The sequence below is a fragment of the Drosophila gunungcola genome, unplaced genomic scaffold, assembly GCF_025200985.1.
Source record: "Drosophila gunungcola strain Sukarami unplaced genomic scaffold, Dgunungcola_SK_2 000001F, whole genome shotgun sequence".
Lineage (NCBI taxonomy): Eukaryota > Metazoa > Arthropoda > Insecta > Diptera > Drosophilidae > Drosophila > Drosophila gunungcola.
In genome coordinates, this window is record NW_026453197.1 from 16,505,717 (window position 1) to 16,521,009 (window position 15,293).

Below are 15,293 nucleotides of genomic sequence, written 5' to 3' on the forward strand. Positions count from 1 at the left end.
GTGCGACCCCTCACATGCCTTATCGAGGCAATTCACTTTTATTGGGCCAACCATTCCGACAGGAAGACGAACTACAAAAGTGGGCCTAAACAATGCCAGTGCTCGAGTGCTCTGCTTTTCCGCTGCCTTCGTTATCAGCGACTGAAAATGATAAAAAAGCCAGGTTAACATTATATTTAATTGGTAGTAACCATTCAACCGTCGTGCAGTACGATTCTTGCCTTTCATACGCTCTGATCCTCGGTAAAAAAAAAAATCTATTCGTTTTATATCCTTTTGGTCGAAAAGAAAAGGAAAAATGCGTCTGAACCCGGTTAACTTTTTGCTGATGGCATTTTGTGCCTCCTTCACCGTTTGGCCAGGTTGGATTTGTTTATCACACTGTTTAAATATTAAATTATTGATTGATTAATCGCGCGTCAGACGTACAAACGGAATTTACCTAGAATTTATGAACTGTTTTAGTTAGGCGAAAGAAAATTAACATTGGTTCTTATCAGCCGTGTCGACAGCGAATTCCAGTAAGACTAGAGCCATGGCCAGTTCCATTATTGAAATTAGTTTTGTGGCCGCCAACATATTTTTAACTAAATGTTCGGAGGCTACAAGTTATGAAGAAAAAATATATTTACTTACTTTATAAAAAGTTGAAAGAGCTGAATATCTAAAACCTGTTTTTGAATGTACAAAAAAAGGTCCAAGTCCAAACAGTCCGTAAAATATTTATTCTAAAACATTTGGACTGCCCTTCAGTTCTCAAGTTTTATATAAGGATCGAATTTTAATTGAGTTTTAACGAACTATAGGCATTTTTGTCTATATAAATTTTAAAATTCAACTTGTCTTTCAAGAAAACTTGTTTTATTCTATTTTTAAATGTTTGGCATATAATTTTTATATCCAGAATTTAAAAATTTTTAAATTATATAAAATTATTAAAGATATTTTTTGGTAAACCTATTTTATTGATCCTCAATACTCATTAAAATTATCCGACAAAATTTTGAAATAAAGGAAATCTTTTAAAGTACCGAATTTACCAATTTATCTGATTCATTTTAATGGTTAGAAAATTTATAAATTGGGACTTTGCCTGAAAATTGGTATCTTGATTCATAGAATTAAATGATAACAACATCACTGTGTGTGCATAAGCTGCCTTCTCACAAGATTAACCTATTATTGGTTAGTAAATTAAATGAAATAAGCACAGCACATTTATTTTATATATTTATATATACAGCCGTGGTCTAGATAAAACAGGCAGCAAACTTCAAGTTGAAAGGTTATCCGATAAGGAACGAATTCAAGTACGTTAACCTAAAAAACCCATGATGTAAGTGTAGAAAGTTGTCCGATTTGCGTGGTGAGGCAACCGTGCCGATGTTATCTCGTATTTGATTTATCAATCAGACTTATTGCCTGCTCTCGACCGACGAATTTTATCTCGTTCGGCCTTCAAGCACCCAGCCCCTCCCCTCGCACTCCCCCTCACCCGTCCACTGACTCACCTGCCACCCACTTTTATTTCCAGCGAGTGCCCTGCAATGCTACAATTGTGTTGGAGACGAATGCCATTTGGAAAATGTGGCATTAGAAACTTGCAGTGTGGATGACTCTTCAACATTTGTATTGGATACAAGTGCCATTATAAATCGATTCAGGCGGTCGGCTCCAATGTGGCGTCAACAAGACATTGAAGCTTTCGTAAGATCTAATCTAATAACCATCCTATAAAATATAGAATCAAACTATAATTATTCAACAGGATGATTCCACAGCAGCAACCACAGACTCTTCATCGGTTTCTACAACTGATTCCGCAGTCACAGATTCTTCAAGCGATTCTACATCAGGTTCTACGAATGCTGATTCTTCATCCACTGATTCTAGCAGCACTGATTCTTCCACGGACTCGTCGTCTGTCACAACTGACCAATCCACAGATTCTTCATCTTCATCCAGTGGTACCACAACTGTCCAAACAACAGATACATCACCTACCTCTACGAGTGATTCTTCAAGCACAGATTCTACAACCGATTTCTCAACTGTCGACTCCACCGACTCCTCTACTACTTCCAGTTCAACTATCACTACAAGTGATTCTTCAAGCACAGATTCTTCAACCGATTCCTCAACTACAGAATCTTCAACTACGATTGATTCTTCAACCACAGATTCTTTCACCGTTTCCACAACAATCGTGTCCACAGACTCGACTACCGACTCCACAACCACCGATACCTCATCTACTACTGTTTCTACAACCACAGATTCCACAACGTCTTCTTCTACAACTGATTCTAGCAGCGATTCTAGCAGCAGCTCTACAACCGATTCTACGTCTGATTCTACAAGTGATTCTACAACCGAAATCACTACAATTTCTCCCCCTATTAGTTATAAGCTTGCCGCCTGCTACAGCGTGTATAAGGAAGGAGGTGAGGTCTTTGTTTTAATACACCTTAAAGCAAAAAGCTTACTTTCAAAATTATATGGAACTAATTTGAACCAATTTTTTTCATCTTCCCCAAAAAGTGATTTACCGTGGTTGTGTTAAGGTGCCCACAAACGAATCAGCCTGCACGGCTGTGAGGAATAAACTTGAAATAACAGAGGACTCTGCCGATCAGTGCGACATCTGCTTGACAGAAAAGTGCAATGGAAGCACTAGGTTGCAGGTCTCGTTGGGCGCCATGATCCTGCTTTTGGCGATGGGACTGAAAAACCTGTTGTAAGGAATAGCCCAAGATTGGAGTGCCGTTGTATTATATAATTGTTAGAAGTTTGTATTCATATTTAATAAATAAAACTATTATCAAGAATCAATTGACGATTTCCTACCAAATAAAAAGTGTATTTTGTTTTAAAAGATCGAAAGCGCGTTTTTGGCCATTGATAAAATTGTATGCTAGTTTTAGGAATGATTTTATAATATTTGAAAAAGAGCTCGGAAATTGCCGACAACCTATTTCTCCCATTAAAACTTTTTGGACTTAAAATTTGATATTGTAAAATAATATAAATTTATTTTTACCTTACCTAGGATACCCTTTAATTGCTTTTATTAACGGTATTCATTATCTCAGAACATAATATGTGAGTCATTTTGTGTCTTATTGTCACCATTAACTTATCACCATCATAATGCAGCTTAAATTGTTGCGTATCAAAATGATTGACAAAATAATCGCACTTCAATCAAATCAAGGAGTTTACCTAAAATTTGCAACTATATCATGTTGATGAAAAGCAAATACTTTTAGGACCTTGTCTTAAGCGTTGTCACTGATTTTCAAAAAAAAAAAAAGGGAAAGTACCAAGATTGTTTGCTAAGGTCACAATTCAAATAAATGAAAAGCAATGGAAGTTATCTACATGGGTGATTTCATTTATTTTTCTGCAGGAACTAACGCTATAGTCGTTGTTATGATGAATTTCTGTTTAAATATATTTTTGATAAGGAACTTCCGTTTTGCGGATCTTGTCACAATTCAAATAAATGAAAAGCAATGGAAGTTATCTACATGGGTGATTTCATTTATTTTTCTGCAGGAACTAACGCTATAGTCGTTGTTATGATGAATTTCTGTTTAAATATATTTTTGATAAGGAACTTCCGTTTTGCGGATCTTGCTAAGTTCACTTCCCAAAAACAAATGTAATATGTGCATTACTATCAACGTGAGTGTTTGCATTTCAAAGTTTGACATGCACTGGTATAACAAGAGAAAAAACGTTGCTCTAATTCTATTCTGTGTTGCCTACTTCTAGGCGGAATTGATTTTAGTGAATTTAATATGTATTGGTATTTTAATGGGTTTAATTTAAGACTGGTCTAATATAATAAATATGAAATTATTTCATGGCTCAAAATCAGTTTTAAGCACGCACGTCTTCTTAAGTTAGAATTCTTAGTAATGAGAACCCCTAATGATAAAATTTGTAGCGAGAATTTAATATACATAGATACAAATAAACACAGAAAATATTTCATTTATTTTTAAAGGCACTTCTTTGCACTTAGTGAAAGTTAAATAAATACAAATAGAAAATTAGACAACGGATTCTTATACAGTTTTTGAGTTATATAAAGTATTCAACATGCACACGAAACAAACATATTTACATTCACACGAAATACCACATTCAAATAAAATGTACATTAGTTAAACTAAATATACCCAGCTAAAGTTTCGGCTTAGTTCACAAGAAATAGTTCACATAATAGCAGAGTCTCATGAGGAAAGACTGCGATTCTGGGCGCTTTCAAATGCCTAAAATTACATTTCCAGAAATTAAATAAAGTATTGAGTATTTATGTCAAATCAAGGAAAACTAACCTTTTGTGCGATTTTCAGCAGACCCTCGTAGGTGGCATGACCCGTCTGCTTGACCATGCCGTGGAACACCTTGGTATCCGTCAGTGTGAGTAGCTCATAGGGCGACCCAAACTCCACAGCTCGTCCGGCATCCATGACCAGCACCTTGTCGGAGTCCATGATGGTGTGCAGGCGATGGGCTATCGTCAGCACGGTGCACTCCTTGAACTTGTTGCGAATCGTGGTCTGGATAAGGCCGTCCGTCTGGGGATCCACGTTGGCCGTGGCCTCGTCCATCACCAGGATGCGATTCTCGCGGAGAATGGCCCGTGCCAGGCAGACCAACTGGCGCTGACCCACGCTGAAATTGGTGCCGCCCTCGGTGATCTTGCTCTGCAGGCCACTGGGCAGATCCGCCACCACCTCCTTCAGCTTGACCTCCTCCAGGGAGCGCCACAGCTTCTCGTCGCTGTACTCGTCGAAGGGGTCCAAGTTGTACCGCATTGTGCCGGAGAAGAGGACGGGTTCCTGGGGGATGATCGAGATCTTGCTCCGCAGGTCGTGCAAGCCCATCTCGTTCGTGTCCCTCTTGTCTATAAGCACGGATCCGTCGTTGTAGGACAGCCGGAAGAGGGCGTTGATCAGCGAGGACTTGCCCGCCCCAGTGCGTCCCACGATGCCCACCTTTTCCTTTGGCTTGATGACAAAGCTGAGTGACTTGAGCACATTCTCCGACTTCGGATCGGGCGTATAGCGCAGGCTCAGCTCATCGAACACGATTTTGCCCTTCTCTGGCCAAGATTTGGGTGGCTTCTTATCAGCCGGCGCCTCTAGGGCTCCTTCTGGCTCAATGTCCTCGTACTCAACCACCCGCTCCACGGCCGTCATTGTGTTCTCCAGCTCGGCGGACTGTCGCATGCCCCACTGCACCATGCCGGTCATTCCCATTGCCTGCAGAAGACATAAAGGTTGAGCAAGTCATGTGTGAGGACTATTCAGTGATGACTTACCTGGGTTATGGCCAGACCCACATCGCCTCCGTTGGCCGGAGGAAAGATGAAGAAGCTGAGTGTAATGATGGCTATGTAAATCACACAGAAACAGTCTAGCCAATAGCCAAAGGCACGGGAAGTGCTAATGAACATGTAAAATGCGGAGCTATGCATGTCTTGGTAGTTGTCGAATTCAGACTCCAAAACACGCTGAGCTCCAAAGGCACGGATGGTGGACAGACCAGTTAACGAGGCGGCCAAATGCGAGTATACTGGAGAGCGAGCTAAAAAAATATTGAATTGAAATCAGTACTTTATAGTTCAAATATAAGAGAACACTTACTTATTGCTTCCATGCGCTTTATATCCCTTGAGGTCTTCAAGTAGAAAGTACGCAGTTGATAGAAAATGATGCCCAGCGCTACGGTTGGGATGAGGAACAGCGGATTGACAATCGCTACGACGATCACAATGCCAGCCAGCGCTAGGAAGATCTGTATGACATCCATCATCACAGCGGGCAGTATCTCGTCCACCTGACCCATGTCCTTGGAGAATCGGTTCAGGATGCGGCCAGATGGATTCGTGTTGAAGAAGTACATGGCCGCTCGGGAGATGCCTCGAAACATGGAGTTGTGCAGGCTAATAGAGGCTTTCATGGCCAGATTGAAGAACAGAAAGGAGCGCGCCACGGTCACCACAATGGTCAGTACCGTGATCACCGTGAATATGTAAGTGTCCAGCATTTCAGCGTCCACGGACCATCCCAGTTCCTGCAGCCATATGGAAAGGCGGGGCTCCAGTTCCTTCGAGTGGTTTGTGTCATTAGTCACCGCCTGATCAGCCACTTTGCCCTTTTTGGTTACCCTAAAATAAGGAAATATTACATATTATATTGATTCGGTTAAACTAATAGTAGTGGTACAACGTAAAGTGCACAAAACCATACCTTATATGACAATTTTTCAATTACTTAATCATAATGCTTGCTTACCAATTAACAAAATAAGATTTAAAAAAAAACTTTGGTTTTAGTTCTTAAAGAAAAATGAATACTGTTAAAATTCACTTTGCAATATACTGTAGTCAATGTTTTACAATATCTTATCCATTTTCAAATCATAAATTTAGAAACTTTTTTTTATCAATTTTTTTTTTATATTTTAAATATACCTTTTGATAAATGCGAATTTTAATATTTGCCCCATTTATTGTATTTTTTTAATCAATATTTTTTTTTTAATATTTTTAGATATATATATAATAAATGTGGGTTTTAGTTTTTGACCCATTTAGTGTTTTAGTATTACCTTCTCAAAAAATATAAATTCAATTGATTGGTAATTCCATTATTTAAAATTCTTCCAAGATTTATATCTTACCAATACGAGAGAAAGTAGTCGCCCAGCGAGGCCAATCCTTGCGAGAGCACACAGAAGCCCATCATGACGAAGAAGGCGAAGAATCCACCGCCCGCCTTGAAATACTTGCTGTACAGACCCAGTCCGATTCGACCCTCCACCTGGCGCTCCTGGTTAATGGTCTGCTCCGCCTCCGCATCCAGGCACGACTCCGCCATGGACAGCAGGGACTGCTCGCTGTTGCGTCGCTGGTCCGAATGGCTGTGAGTGTAGCTGCCGGATCGCGAGCGAGATCGCTCCTCAGATTGCTCATCCCGCTCCGGATCGGCCAGCATGGAGGCAAAGTCCAGTCCAGACTCTCGCAGCGATTCGTATGTGCCCACGGCACTCACATAACCCTTGTCCATGATCACAATCTGATCGGCGTGCTGCAGGAACTGCAGCTGATGGGTGGCCAAGATGACGATCCGCTCCCGCAGGTAGCCACGCATGCATTGCTCGAAGAGATGCCGGGCCACATGGGTGTCCACCGCACTGAGTGGATCGTCCAGCAAGTAGATGGCCGTCTCCCGGTAAACAGCTCTCGCCAGACTGATCCTCGCTTTCTGGCCACCCGATAGCGAAGCTCCGCGCTCTCCCACAATCGTTTTGTCCTTGAAGGGAAGCAGCTCGAAATCCCGCTCCAAGGCACATTTCTTCACCACCTTGGCGTAACGCCGGCGATCCATGGGCTGGCCAAAGAGGATGTTTTGACGCACGGTGCCGGAAAAGAGCCACGGCTCCTGGGAGGCATACGACATGGTGCCATTAACCTTTATCTCGCCCGACTCTGCGGGCAGCTCACCCAGAATGGCCTGAATGAGGCTGGATTTACCGGATCCAGTGCGTCCAACAATGCCCAACATTGTGCCAGGCTGAACTCGAAGGTTAACTCCATTGAGTGAGTAGTCGGGGGAGTTGATGTCCCACTTGGCCATCAGACCGCTGATGGAGATGCCCGCCTCCGACAGCTTGGCGTTCTCATTAATGGTGGAGAGTGATGGACCCAAAAGCTTATCCTCGGCTTCGTCGTGATCCTCATCGCCATCTGCATGGACAGTCGCCTGATTGCTGCCTGGCGGATCCTCTGGAAGATCCACACTCTTGTCCGATACATCCGTCTCATCGGATTGCATGTACTTCTCCACGCGCTTAATGGACACCAGGGTCTCCGCCATCTGGGAGATGCCCTGGGGGAAGAACACCGTCATCGTGGTGCGCAAAATGTTGTAATAGGCCGTAATCAAGAAGGCCACTTCGGGGGTGAGGAACGTCCCGAGCAGCACATAGCCCACCAGACTCAGGAAAATAGAGACTCGCGTCAGAAAGATGATGAAGGAGAGCAGGATTCCCCGAATGTAGGACACATGCCGGATGGCATTGATCTCCTTCTTGCGGGCATAGGCCACCATATGCTCGAAGGGCAGTTCCCAAGCGTACATCTTGATCACCTGGATGCCCGAGATGATCTCGTTCATCATCCGCACCCTCTCGTCCGTCCGCAGAGCGGTTCTAAGTCGCAGGACCGAGGTCTTCTTACCCAGATACGCTTGCAGGGGGATGAAGAGCAGCATGAAGGCCACACCAAACACGGCAGCGATTCCAATCTGTAATTAGAGATTTCAGTTTGTCATTTGGGGATTGTTAAGTTCACAAGATTATCGCATTGCTCACCTCTCGGTACATAAGGTATGTGATGAAGAGGGTCTCCAGCGGTCCCACCCACAGGTAGTGCACGAAAATGGTGGCCAGATCCAGACGACCCACGTCGTTGGACATAAGGTTGACCACATGCCCAGCCGTAGTGTCACCCAGAGCCGATTTGCTGAGACGCAGGGCTTTGCGGTAGATCATGCTGCACAAGCCAACGCGCATCTTAAGACCTTTAATATAATAAATATTAAATATCCGGATATCAGTTAGATAATATTATTAGATCAATTAAGAATACCGAAATAAAACCGCTAATATAAGGCTAAGATAAAACTAATTGTTATTGTCAATTAAACTGACACAAAATAGTTTCCAAAGTTAAATCTGATACTTAATCGAATTAGCTGAAGACCGCAGACCGCAAAGTATAAAAATAATACTAATTACACGTGTTTCAGGTTAATTCCAATTTACTACCAAATTGACAAGCATCCTATTACAAATTGTGTACCTTCTTGTTTAAATATATTATTCATATTTCTGAGGAAGTCTATAGAAGTCTCCCGAGCTCTGTAAATTAAGCTTAAAACGATAATGATTTACCTTTTTTCATCTAGTTCGCTATTATATAAACTGGGAAAGGGGGTTTTTCAGCTCTACTGTAGTGGTAGTTATTTTACACTAGTTAATAAGATTGGTGCAAACAAACGTAAATCTGCGTAAAGCTACATTTTTGAATACAATTTTGTTTTTGCTTTAAATAGTTATGCCCAGACAGGCAAGTTAATTGCAAAATGTATGTATATAAAATTCCTTTTTTATCTTGTTTTGTTTTAGTATATTTTTACTGTTCATAAATTTATATATTTATATAAATAACCATATGAAAAGAGACAGCCTTGACTCACCCACATGCATTGTGCCCAGCATATAGGGATGCATGATGATGACATTGAGGGCACTGCACACGATGACTCCACCAGCATAGTAGTAGGCCGCTTCAATGGATTCCGAGCCATGTGAATAGTAGGAGATGAGTTTCAGCAGGAAGATCGGTTGCAGCGTTCGGAGGCCCAATTCCAGCAGGAAGAGCACCAGACCCAAGAGGGCGAAGTACCAGCCAAATACCCGCAAAAGAGCCCTTAACAGATTGGGTTTTCCTTTGGTCTTCTCGAGTTCCAGCTCCCAGGAGGCGCACAATTTGTTGCCCAGGGTCTCTGGAAAAATTGAACAAATTAAGACAATTTAATCACAGATGCGAGACTCAATAGGTTCGGATTAAGAAAACAATGATTGCCCAGAGACACAGTTATCAATTTGGGAAAAATAAAAACACAGAATCATGAGCGCAATTGAAGAAAAAAAAGCAAACCAATTGAGACGGTCAACGAACATACTATGTACTTGCATCGATCAGTCAAATTAATTGTTCTCGTGATAACTTCATATACAGTGCGGTTGGGAAATGTAAGGCTTTTGGAATTATCAGTCCATTATCTACAAATGGACTGATTGTCAACTATGACTTGCACCGATTTTCCAACTGACATTGATATGATGTATTTATGCTTAAGTCAATTTAGAATTTCGCAATTCACCATTAGGTGAATCATGATCATAATTTCATCATACCCGACTTGTGTTCCTTTAAGGCTCTATACAGATCCTTGGTATCCAATGTGTCCTTCCGACCCTTAATAAAAGTGGGCATGGTGTACCTATAATATATTTCAGTATTACAACATTTTTTTACGGATGAATTTAAGAATATATATTCACCAGAAGCATGCTGCCGAAATAAAATTTGATGTTTCCCGGGGATTTTCCGGCAAATCTGCCGTCTTTACCGACTGCATTTTGTACTCCCGCTAAAGAAACTGAAAAACAGTGCAAAAAGTATGCCATAAGCTTAAAGTATAAGTAATTGAGCAATAGCGGATAGCGAAATATGTAATTCTGCTGAGTGGTTTTCGAAACAAAAGTCGATATGAGCAAAAACAACAACGTCACGTCTTAATCAAACAAACAAAATGCTGTTTTATTTATCTACTTATCGTATTGACGTTGGCCTGACGACTCGGAGAAGTCAGCGTAATATTTGTGGAGGCACCATAACTATGGGTTGGGAATTAAGAATGGTGGTTGTGTCACTGCTCATAGTTTTGTAATTCGTCATTATTAGGGTTAGTTTTAACGACAAGCCCAGGGAAAGGGGCAACATTCGAGAAGAGCTTAGTTTCTAAAAACAAAACACACTTCGCTATACGGTGAATCAAGTTAATATATGTACTGATGATTACGGGGATGTTCTACAGTAAAAATGCATCAAAGCTCCATTTAATATTATCCATGAAAACTAAGAAAGATTCTGCCAAATTAAGTTGTTTAATTCTTGTTCGAAATTACTATAAAAACAATTTTTTTTTTAATATGATTTTTTTTTTTTTTACGTCTTGAACTCTTTCAACCCCATATGGTACATATGTAGTTATACTTCCAACCAAATTTCGTTCGTAGGGGTTTCTGTGACGTCCCCAAAAAAAGCCACCAAATGTTTGTTTGAAACCGGTTATTTAAATCATTCTATGAGTTCCTGGAAACCCAATGTTGAATATGTTGGTATCCACTGTAGTTGTTTCTTCTTCTCCGCCGGTTTCACTTACTCCCGCTGAGAATAAGCACTTCGGGCATATACCGTTGCCCATTTCACATGTACATACATATATTTACTTATATACATATTTATGTATTAATGTGCGGGTGTGTGAACCGTACCACGTTGTTGCTAGCAAAAAGGGAAACTTTTATCGAAATGTAAGCAAATACATTACATTTATCAGCCAACAAACAATAATTGCCAACAGATAAAGGCCGCATCGATGGTTTTTCGTTTGTCTGTAAATTATCTAATCACATGGATTTTTTCAGGCACACAAATTACAAAGCAATCGGCGGCGAAGCACAATTAAAATAATTGCTTGGTTGGTTGCGAATTACGAGTACGTACATTTGTTTCAATATTGTTTACATTCAACAAAGCCCCAAGTTGGCGAACGTGAGAAAATCGCGATAGAAGACCGGGCCCAGCTGGCGGCAACGCGAAAAATAAATAAATTCAGTAAATAATAAAACAAACTTCGGTCCGAGCGCCGGAAAGGGCGGCAGGCTACTGAAATGAATGCTGAATTCGGAATTCTGAACACTGGCGGCTCGGTTTCGCTTTTCGGCGGCCATCGGCTCTTCATACGAAATTCGCCCCCCAACCCCAGACGCACACAAACTACAGTGGAGCCTCCATAGCTTGAACAAAAAACTTTCATATTAGTTTTTAAATTTGTATATACTTAGACCTTCAAAAACACGACTAATTTGCGCTTATAAGCAAAAGAAAAATATTCATTATAAGCTTTTAATGAATTTTCTATTTCGAGATACCACTGTGTATAATAAAAAAGTTTTTGATTTTCATAAACCTATGAAATTGACCACCGCATACATATATGTATGTATATACACTTCATAGTACAAACATAATTATTTGCTCCTTCAGTTAGCAAATATTGAATACATTTATTTCTAAATTTCAACTAATTTAAAGTTTAAATAGTCGCTATATAATTTTTGACTTTCATTATTATAACAAAGTATTTTCTGCATATTATATTAGTTGTGTCAATAGAAAATTCAAATTCATTACGTTAGAGAAAGCAAAACAGTAGTAAATAATGATGTAAAAACCTATAAATGAAATATAAAGGGAAATCTTCAAAAGTAAAGATTTCCAAGTAAATATAATGTTTGTAAAAAAAAAAATATTTTATAGATGAATAGATCACGTTATAACATAAACTTCTGATTTTGCAGTACAAAAATTACTTCCTAAAAACTAGAACTATCTAAAACACTTGATTAGGCTTTGTCGATTTCTTATCATGTTTGTTAGTAATATATAATGATCCACTAAGAAGCATACTATTTATAGAAGTAAGACTGTGCACTCTGTACCTGTGCGCAGGTCGGAGTGTATGAACGAATGTACATTGCAATTTCTTGCTGAAAATGGTGCAACAAGTGCAATTAAAGGAATGGCATTCAACTAATTACCAACAGTTAAATCAAAGAATGAAATTTAAAAATTATTTGTAAAGATATAATTTTAACGGATATTAATAACAGTTTTTTTTTATCGAGTCACAAGCGTAAACAAAAAATAACAACAAATTGTTTGTCTCCCATTTTTATGAAGCTCCTAATCTCCAATTCTAAAGAAGCTGACAAGCAAGTGTTTGTTTATCAAATAATTGATTTTGCTAGGAGCCGCGCTAACATCAATACTCTTTTTTAGATTTAAAGTAAACATATCGGACAATGGATTGATTTCAAAACTGGCTAATAAATTGCAGTATTTTCACTTTGCTCAAGGAATTCTTGTATTTATTTAAAAGCGACACTTTCTTCCAAGTTAAATAAAGCTTTTGGGCAACCAGTAAATCATTTTAGTTCAAATTTAGATAATTCTGAGAAACACATTTGTTATAGAATACGTTAGCTATTAAATTAAATGTTCGTCAATACATTCCATTGTATTTACCAACGGCACTCGCCTTCAAGTGAAATAAGTTGCACTGCAATTGTTTAGAGTCTACAAAATAGTTCCGATTTCCAGTTTTATTGTTGGGTTTATTGGTTGTACATTGGTGGAAATGTAGGCCCCACAAGACTTGAAAACAAACTACCAACTAGCGAATCGAGGACGTCGACGACTTAGGCAACCAAGGCGGAGGCGGTGCTCGACTCGTATTTCCAGTTGGGCGGCAGGACGCTCTTGGTCTTGTAGTAGCGGGCCAGGCGGTGGATCCTGGACTCGACCAGAATCAGACGGAACTTGCCGTCCTTGTCCTTGCGGTTGCGCTCCAAATGCTTGCGGATGGCCACGGCCTTCTTGATCATGTGGTACAGATCCTCGGGAATGTCGGGCTTCAGACCCACCGACTTCATGATGCGCAGGATCTTGTTTCCGTTGACGAAACGCACCTGGGCCACTCCATGCGAGTCACGGAGGATGATGCCTGCAAACAATCGGTAATCCGGGAAACTCGGTTAACATAACCTCAAACAACAACACGTAGGGGGCGCGCACTCACCGATTTTGGAGGGCGTCAGACCCTTCTTGCCCAGCTTCTTGATCTGGTCCTTGACATCCTCGGCGTTCAGCTTCAGCCAGGATGGGACAGTGCGTCTGTAGGGGAGGGCTGATTGGGAAATACCCTTGCTGTGAACAAAAAACCCATATTGTTAGTACGCGTTTATGGCGGCGCCTGTCAAAATCGAAACGTCTGCACCATGTGCTTGCCTTTGGGGACGATTTTCAACCGACGTAACCCCCTTGGAAACGCATTTGTCACATTCATTCGCTTATTCCGCACGGCAGGCACATTTTGCAAACATTCAGCTTTGGTCAGTTGCATCGGAAACATTGAAAAATCGCATTTTTACCCAGGAGCGTGCATACGACCCATCTTGATAGTCTAGTTTTTGACACCGAAAAGAAGGTGGAGACTTTTAGCACGTTGACAGCTCTGCGATTGTGGAGACCTGTCAAATAGGCTATCGATAGTGGCGATAACAAGCAGGCTAGCCGATATATTAAATAATAAGAGTATAATTATGAATAATAATAAACAAAATAAACGAACTAGCTAGCTTATCATTTATTAAAGCACAATTATTTTTAAAAATTTTAAAATTTGGTAAGGTAAACTATCGATAAACTCTACAAAAAAACAGAGCTGCTTGGGATAGGTTTCATTTACAATCCCAGGCTAAACGGTCACATTATTGTTTTCAGACCAAAAATTTAGCATCAAAAAATGCATTTAAATAAATATAGTGAACTGATGGAGCGACTTGAAAGCGAGGAACTGGAGGTGAGGTGGAATGTAAACTTTAAACCACATAAAACATTAAAAATCACCGCTTTCCGCAGCAAGTCGAATTGGGAGTTGAAGTCTACCAGCAGTTACTGGCAATTTATCTCTACCAAAACAAACTGTAAGTTCTGCATATTAAATAGACCAACAACAATAATTTTACGCTTAATATGATATAGGGCTGATGCCAAGTTGCTGTGGATGCGAATTCCGAACAAATTAAGGGAAGACAAAGAACTGATCCAGCTTAACCTCCTCAATCAGGCATTGCAGAACAATAATTATGCCGACTTCTTCAAAAACATCAAGTACGAGTGGTCCGAAAGGGTTAAATCACCTGTTGAAGATCTCTTGAGTAAGTTTTTCCATAATCGTTTCTTAAATAAGGTTTACAAAAGAGTGTATTCGTAGTTAAACAACGCGAGGAGCTGTTCAAACTGATGGGCACCGCCTATGTGTCCATCTACCAGCATAATCTGTTAGAAATGTCTCTGATGTCGGAGGAAGAACTGAAGAAAGCCTATGCGACCTTAAATTGGACTGAAGAACTAGATGGCGACCGGGTGATCCTTAAGCCCAAGGTCCAGGAAGCGCCGCCCAGTCGCGCAAACGATGATCAGTTGCTCAAGCTGACCGAGTTTGTAACCTTCCTAGAAAATTAAGCTTAAATAAAGTTGAGTCAATTTAATTTCAGTATTTCTTTTTTTAAACTGCTTATTTTCTTGGTTTTAAGAGTTATCTTTGCATACAAATCTTTATTTAAGTGCCTGTGAATTACAAGTGTTGCATATTAAACCATATAGAAACATTAACATTTATCGGCATGTTTTAAAATCATTCGGTTTATTTAAATATATTTTAGAGATAATTAAAAACAACTGAAATTTGGTTTAAAAATTCCAATAACTTGTTCTAGTTTTATTTATATATATTTTTTAAGTCCCATTTTTAAAATCCATCGATACTATCCCATCTCTGCAAACATCGATAGTA

At 40.1% G+C, this 15,293-nt stretch overlaps 4 protein-coding genes across 5 annotated transcripts; 2 read left to right on the top strand and 2 right to left on the bottom strand.

The window, feature by feature from the left end:
• Positions 1 to 172: 172 nt before the first annotated feature.
• LOC128261298 (uncharacterized protein DDB_G0271670) lies at positions 173 to 2,844 on the top strand. Its single transcript, XM_052994919.1, has 4 exons — positions 173 to 362; positions 1,535 to 1,707; positions 1,769 to 2,444; positions 2,542 to 2,844. The coding sequence occupies exons 1-4, from the start codon at positions 299 to 301 to the stop codon at positions 2,739 to 2,741; spliced, it is 1,113 nt and encodes a 370-aa protein (XP_052850879.1). The 5' UTR covers positions 173 to 298; the 3' UTR covers positions 2,742 to 2,844.
• Positions 2,845 to 3,979: 1,135 nt separating this feature from the next.
• On the bottom strand, positions 3,980 to 11,561 carry LOC128263285 (probable multidrug resistance-associated protein lethal(2)03659). Of its 2 annotated transcripts, none has more exons than XM_052998244.1 (10): positions 11,378 to 11,561; positions 10,150 to 10,247; positions 10,003 to 10,088; positions 9,279 to 9,587; positions 8,392 to 8,600; positions 6,700 to 8,324; positions 5,661 to 6,184; positions 5,336 to 5,601; positions 4,347 to 5,276; positions 3,980 to 4,280 (listed from the first exon to the last, which is right to left on the bottom strand). In XM_052998244.1, the coding sequence occupies exons 2-10, from the start codon at positions 10,224 to 10,226 to the stop codon at positions 4,242 to 4,244; spliced, it is 4,065 nt and encodes a 1,354-aa protein (XP_052854204.1). In that variant the 5' UTR covers positions 10,227 to 10,247; positions 11,378 to 11,561; the 3' UTR covers positions 3,980 to 4,241. The 2 variants fall into 2 exon arrangements, with proteins under 2 accessions (XP_052854204.1, XP_052854205.1); XM_052998245.1 differs by lacking the exon at positions 11,378 to 11,561 and adding an exon at positions 11,202 to 11,338.
• A 1,462-nt stretch (positions 11,562 to 13,023) lies between these two features.
• On the bottom strand, positions 13,024 to 14,001 carry LOC128263289 (40S ribosomal protein S13). The gene is made up of 3 exons (XM_052998250.1): positions 13,867 to 14,001; positions 13,515 to 13,642; positions 13,024 to 13,439 (listed from the first exon to the last, which is right to left on the bottom strand). Exons 1-3 carry the CDS (start codon positions 13,887 to 13,889, stop codon positions 13,135 to 13,137), a joined length of 456 nt encoding a protein of 151 aa, XP_052854210.1. The 5' UTR covers positions 13,890 to 14,001; the 3' UTR covers positions 13,024 to 13,134.
• A 156-nt stretch (positions 14,002 to 14,157) lies between these two features.
• LOC128263288 (COP9 signalosome complex subunit 8) lies at positions 14,158 to 14,988 on the top strand. Its single transcript, XM_052998249.1, has 4 exons — positions 14,158 to 14,297; positions 14,357 to 14,421; positions 14,480 to 14,655; positions 14,712 to 14,988. Exons 1-4 carry the CDS (start codon positions 14,241 to 14,243, stop codon positions 14,960 to 14,962), a joined length of 549 nt encoding a protein of 182 aa, XP_052854209.1. The 5' UTR covers positions 14,158 to 14,240; the 3' UTR covers positions 14,963 to 14,988.
• Positions 14,989 to 15,293: the final 305 nt, after the last annotated feature.

Bases quoted from the DNA above. Each gene is read 5' to 3' on its own strand.
- LOC128263288 (XM_052998249.1), top strand. From the start codon at position 14,241: ATGCATTTAAATAAATATAGTGAACTGATGGAGCGACTTGAAAGCGAG. The intron at 14,298-14,356 runs GTGAGGTGGAAT...CGCTTTCCGCAG, and splicing joins TTGAAAGCGAGGAACTGGAG to CAAGTCGAATTGGGAGTTGA. The intron at 14,656-14,711 runs GTAAGTTTTTCC...GTGTATTCGTAG, and splicing joins ACCTGTTGAAGATCTCTTGA to TTAAACAACGCGAGGAGCTG.
- LOC128263285 (XM_052998244.1), bottom strand. From the start codon at position 10,226: ATGCAGTCGGTAAAGACGGCAGATTTGCCGGAAAATCCCCGGGAAACA. The intron at 9,588-10,002 runs GTATGATGAAAT...CAATTTTTCCAG, and splicing joins CTTAAAGGAACACAAGTCGG to AGACCCTGGGCAACAAATTG. The intron at 8,601-9,278 runs GTGAGTCAAGGC...ATTATATTAAAG, and splicing joins GCTGGGCACAATGCATGTGG to GTCTTAAGATGCGCGTTGGC.
- LOC128263289 (XM_052998250.1), bottom strand. From the start codon at position 13,889: ATGGGTCGTATGCACGCTCCTGG. The intron at 13,643-13,866 runs GTAAAAATGCGA...TTTTGTTCACAG, and splicing joins GGTCGTATGCACGCTCCTGG to CAAGGGTATTTCCCAATCAG. The intron at 13,440-13,514 runs GTGAGTGCGCGC...GATTGTTTGCAG, and splicing joins TCTGACGCCCTCCAAAATCG to GCATCATCCTCCGTGACTCG.
- LOC128261298 (XM_052994919.1), top strand. From the start codon at position 299: ATGCGTCTGAACCCGGTTAACTTTTTGCTGATGGCATTTTGTGCCTCC. The intron at 363-1,534 runs GTTGGATTTGTT...TTTTATTTCCAG, and splicing joins CTCCTTCACCGTTTGGCCAG to CGAGTGCCCTGCAATGCTAC. The intron at 2,445-2,541 runs GTGAGGTCTTTG...TTCCCCAAAAAG, and splicing joins CAGCGTGTATAAGGAAGGAG to TGATTTACCGTGGTTGTGTT.